The sequence below is a fragment of the Aulonocara sp. 'chitande type north' Nkhata Bay genome, linkage group LG11, assembly GCF_057382095.1.
Source record: "Aulonocara sp. 'chitande type north' Nkhata Bay isolate Kocher_YH1m ecotype deep benthic linkage group LG11, A_spYH_male_GT1.1, whole genome shotgun sequence".
NCBI classification, from domain to species: domain Eukaryota; kingdom Metazoa; phylum Chordata; class Actinopteri; order Cichliformes; family Cichlidae; genus Aulonocara; species Aulonocara sp. 'chitande type north' Nkhata Bay.
In genome coordinates this window covers 40,229,282-40,233,876 of record NC_141354.1, presented here as the reverse complement: position 1 = coordinate 40,233,876, position 4,595 = coordinate 40,229,282, and the positions used below count along the sequence as shown (strand labels likewise).

Sequence of the window (4,595 nt, the reverse complement as noted above, 5' to 3'; positions counted from 1 at the left end):
CGAGTCGTTTGCATCTGAAATGAGTGTGAATAAGTCAACTTCAGATTTATATGCCTGTTTTTGCATTCAGAAACGACTCCATAAATCTTTTAACCAAATAGACTTTAATGAACACTTCTATATGTCTAAGAACATGTGCCGGGTTTTTACATAGTTATTGATGACTTTCTGAGAGAGGAGGAAGAGGAGGGAGGGACAGATGTATATTTAGAGAGACAGTCTGGGTGTCTCGTGGACAAACACGCTGACCCCATCTCCTCACTGCAGGTACGTTCTGAGATTCTCTTTTGTCTCATATTCATGTGAAGTGATGAGTAATAATTCATGTTGATGGAAGAATCATTCAGTCTGTAATATCTGTACATTGGCTTCATTGGGCCACATTGGTGCATTGGTTCTTCAAGTCTGGTTTGAGTGATTTAACAGGAATTTAACACTGTTTCAAGTTCATGACAGAGCTGGTGCTGTCAGCCGGTGGGATAGGTCAGTGTCACTGTGGAACTGTAGACTAGAAGGTCCCATCTATCATTAATCGTCCCAATTTGGAGAACAAACAGGAGTAATGCCAGGGTTGATTTAAGGCCTGTGATTATCCTCCTTCCTGTATCACAGGAATGTGATGCTAAACACATGAAAATAATGTCTTCAGACTCCCACAAAGGAACACGCTGACAGTTTACAGTGAGAAATAACTCAGTAACAATAAAGAAGTGTCCCTCTATGCTGATGACGTTTTGTGTCCATGATGAAATGGTTGCAGAAGAAGTGCTTACAGTCTCCGAGCTGTCCGTCATGAAGTGTGGTGAAGCGCTCCTCCTGCTGCTCTCAGGTCAGCAAACATGTCTCACTCTCACACATTTAGTTACAAGGATATGTGGCGACCTGTCGGCCTCAAACCACAATAAACTGAAACTGTGTGCTACGAGGTGAGAGTGTGATTATCAAGCTTAAAGTCAGTTTCTTGTTTTCATCTTTTCACCTGCTAGATCACCATAGCAACTGATGATAAACACATAACTTGGTCTGGAGCAGGTTATGTGTGGCGTCTGTGTAAAGTGCCACGTTTTACTGATTCTTTTATTTACAGCCTGATTTCAGTGTATCTCACCAACATGACTGAATGAAGCTGTGACGTTATGCCATCACAAACAGCTGGTGTTGTATTGCCACTGGAATTTATATAGATTCAGTTAGTGATGCAGAAATTGCATAAATGTTTTGAGGTTTACTCTGTTGCTGGAACTGCAGCTAATGTTCAGTTCAGTTTTATTTATACAGCACCACATCACAGCAACAGTTGGTTAAAGACTCTACAGTAACACAGAGAAACCCCAATAATCAGATGATCCCTGTGAGCAAGCGCTTTGGTGACAGTGGGAAGAAAAAACTCCCTCCAGTATAACCAGGAAGGTATACTGGAGCTAATTTTACTTTGATCTGGAGAAATTTTATTTTCACGACTTCTTTATTCGACTGCAGAAGAGTGGAATACCTGAACAGACATAAAATAATTAATTGCCAAAAATATCAAACTTTGTGTGGTTGATCGCCTGTGGACCACTTTGGTTTTTCAGATGTTAATAAATCAAAACGATTCACAGTTATCAGTGGAGACGAGCAGAGTTTGTTGAGTCAAAGCGATAAACGGAAGTTTTCCTGGCACAGAATAATCGGTGACGTTTTGGGTGGCGTGTGTTTTTGCAGTCAGGGCTGTCTCTTGTGTCGTCTCTCAGGTTATGTGGTCGTTTGCCAGTTTCAGTCTGGTCAGTGCGACAGACAGTTCCACTTCGTCACTCAGTCAAAGACCTGGACCGAAGCTCAGCTTTACTGCAGAGAGAAGTACACCGATCTCGCCACCTTCACCAGCAAAGACGAAACTATGGCGGCTCAACGGCTGGTGGGGAGTCAAAAATTCTGGATCGGACTCTTCAGGGTCTGGAAGTGGTCTTATACTGGAACAGGTAAATCAACCTTCACAAACTGGGGCACAGGCGAGCCTGGTGTGGGGAAGTGTGTGACGGTATCTGCATTGGGATTCTGGTCGACCAGAGACTGTTCAGAAGAGAAGCACTTCATCTGTTACAGCGGTGAGTGGCATCGGCACCTAAAAGCACCACGACGAAGGAACAATAGTCTCTCAGATAGATAGATATATTTATATATTTATATTATTATGTACAACTAAAACACATTTAGTCGAAGAAAAGATATCATGATCAGCATTTCTTAAAAATATCAGTTTGTAGTTTAAAAAAGGCGAATGTTGTTGGTGAACATTTCCAGCCTGTGCTCTGACTCTGTCTGCTCGTTTCTCTTCCAGGTGATGCTGGCCGTTACATCCTGGTGCAGGACTCGAGGAGCTTTCATGGCGCTCGGTCCTACTGCAGGGAGAGGTACACAGACCTGAGCACCGTCAACAGTGTGGTGAACAACACGGAGATCGTGACTCTGCTGGCGTCAGACATGTATGATAGTTATTCAGTGAATGGAAATAGATGGCTGATTCCCTCTTTGTCACTTGCCTGGATTGGTTTGAGCAACAGCTGGGAGTGGTCCGATGGCAGCGACGTCCAGCTCCTGCCTCTGACTTTGCAATCAGGAGATGGGGACTGTGTGATGGTGGACCAATCATCATCATCGTTGCTTTTCCAGCCATGCGATAATACCCACCCCTTCCTCTGCTACCAGGGTGAGTCTGTGCTCACTGTTACTGCAGAGCCTGATCCTCCAGGTCTGATGGGCTTGTTGTTTCTCTGCAGATGTCCAAACTCCAGTGTTGCAGCGCAGGGTGAAGGTTCAGCTGAGAGCGGGCTCTGCAGACCTGAACGACCCCGCAGTGCAAGAGTCCATCCTGCAGCAGGTCAGAGGACACACGACACCCTGTTCCTGCTGCAGAGCTGCAGCAGAGCCCCACCAAACTGCAGCCTCTTGCATCTTTAAACTAAAAAACCAGAGGATCATTTGGTGGCATTTTCCTCTTGTCTGCATGTCCTCAGTCAGCAAGAAAGAAAATAGTCAATGACAACAGTGTTGTCATGAATTCAAGAATTTAAGAATGAAAGTTCAGTGATCCTGGTATTTTCAGACTCCTCGGTGATTGTGCTGGTTATAAATCAGTCACTGTGTCTTCATCAGGTTTCAAACACTTGTTGATTTTACACACTGTCATAATGTGTGCAAACTGTGTTTCAGGTGAGGGAGAAGCTGGCGGAGCAAGGAGTCACTGAGGAGGTGAAGCTGAGGTGGAGGACGCAGCCTGATGGGAAGGTTTTCCACAGAGAGGAGGAGACAGCCGCTTACTGTGAGAAGGAAGACTGTGGGTCGGTTTAGTCTGCACACCAGGAAGTGACATCATCTGTGTATTCATTATTACTGGCTGATGTTTTAATGATAAATCGATTACGTCTTTTAATCTTTAGAAGTTATCTGACTGACAAATATCAGTAGCTAGCTCCTAAATTATTGTGTATATTAGGGTTAGTAATCGAGTATATGTATGTGTAATGTTTGAAAAGTAATTACTCTGTAGATTAGTGTTGCTGGACCTCTAATCACGACTCTCCTGAGCAGGGTGACGCTCTGCTTTGAGGGTCCTGCTGTGGTGTCAGGAAACAGGTGCAAATGATTTTCTTTTTAATAACTATGATTTTTCTTCTTCAGCTGTTTTTCTCAATGCATGAAATTTGTAATTTTCATCTTATTTTATGAACTAAATAAAAGAGCAACTTTACACGCCTCTACTTTTTCACAACTTACGGGTTATGATGGCAAACAGGGCGCCAATAAAACTAATTTGAATACATTTCATGATTTTGATTATTCTACTTTGATTCTTCAGTTAAATCAGAGCTCAGATTGTCAGACACACCTTAAAAGCCTGTGGTGCACAGCCTCTTAAAATAAATCAGTCAAATTTAAAATCAAACTGTTAAGTCAAATTGTTGAATGTTGTCATTGTGTTTCTTAAATTTGTAAAGTCTTAGTTTAAGCAGCAGGATCAAGACATTCCTTTGATCCTGACCACCTCAGCCTCTCTGTGCTGGGGGAGGTTTTATTGCAGATACATCCTGTCTGACAGATCTGCTTCTTGTGTTGTAAGCTTCCTGCTTTTATGACCCTTTTGGTGAGCAGGAGGTCACACAAACACACCCCCATCACACACATAGACACACATAGACACACACACACAGTGCCTTGTCTTAGAACCATTGGGGGGTTTTATGGTGGGAGGTGTTGTGTTGTATTGTGTAAACTGTAATAAATGCGACGCAGCTCTGACTCTCTGTCGGTCTGACTGCTGAACAGAAACCTGTCCCCGCTTCAATAAATGATGAATTTATTTAACTTAAAGAGGAGCTGTATATGAGTTGGCAATAAAATGTTGGGGAGACTGAAGAATGTTCAAAATGTTTAAAATGAACTCATCTGAAGCTTGGACTCAACAAAGGTCCATATGTCATCATTCAGCAAGAAGATAAGAGAAAATGCCTCATGGATGTATCCAGTTTCACTCAGTTATTAACAGTTAAGTTTGAACTAAACAACCTAAAGCTGCACTTTCTCCATCAAATTCCAGTCAGATCAGGAAAACAGTT

At 42.8% G+C, this 4,595-nt stretch overlaps 1 protein-coding gene across 1 annotated transcript; it reads left to right on the top strand.

Moving 5' to 3' along the window:
• Window positions 1-750: 750 nt before the first annotated feature.
• LOC147319904 (putative C-type lectin domain family 20 member A) lies at window positions 751-3,330 on the top strand. Its single transcript, XM_086309817.1, has 5 exons — window positions 751-829; window positions 1,734-2,087; window positions 2,321-2,689; window positions 2,760-2,860; window positions 3,193-3,330. Exons 1-5 carry the CDS (start codon window positions 751-753, stop codon window positions 3,328-3,330), a joined length of 1,041 nt encoding a protein of 346 aa, XP_086165943.1.
• Window positions 3,331-4,595: the final 1,265 nt, after the last annotated feature.

What these genes read in the sequence shown, in the direction of transcription:
- LOC147319904 (XM_086309817.1), top strand. Translation starts at nt 751, where the DNA reads ATGGTTGCAGAAGAAGTGCTTACAGTCTCCGAGCTGTCCGTCATGAAG. An exon ending in CCCCTTCCTCTGCTACCAGG is followed by an intron (nt 2,690 to 2,759) that starts GTGAGTCTGTGC and finishes GTTTCTCTGCAG; the next exon opens with ATGTCCAAACTCCAGTGTTG. An exon ending in AAGAGTCCATCCTGCAGCAG is followed by an intron (nt 2,861 to 3,192) that starts GTCAGAGGACAC and finishes ACTGTGTTTCAG; the next exon opens with GTGAGGGAGAAGCTGGCGGA.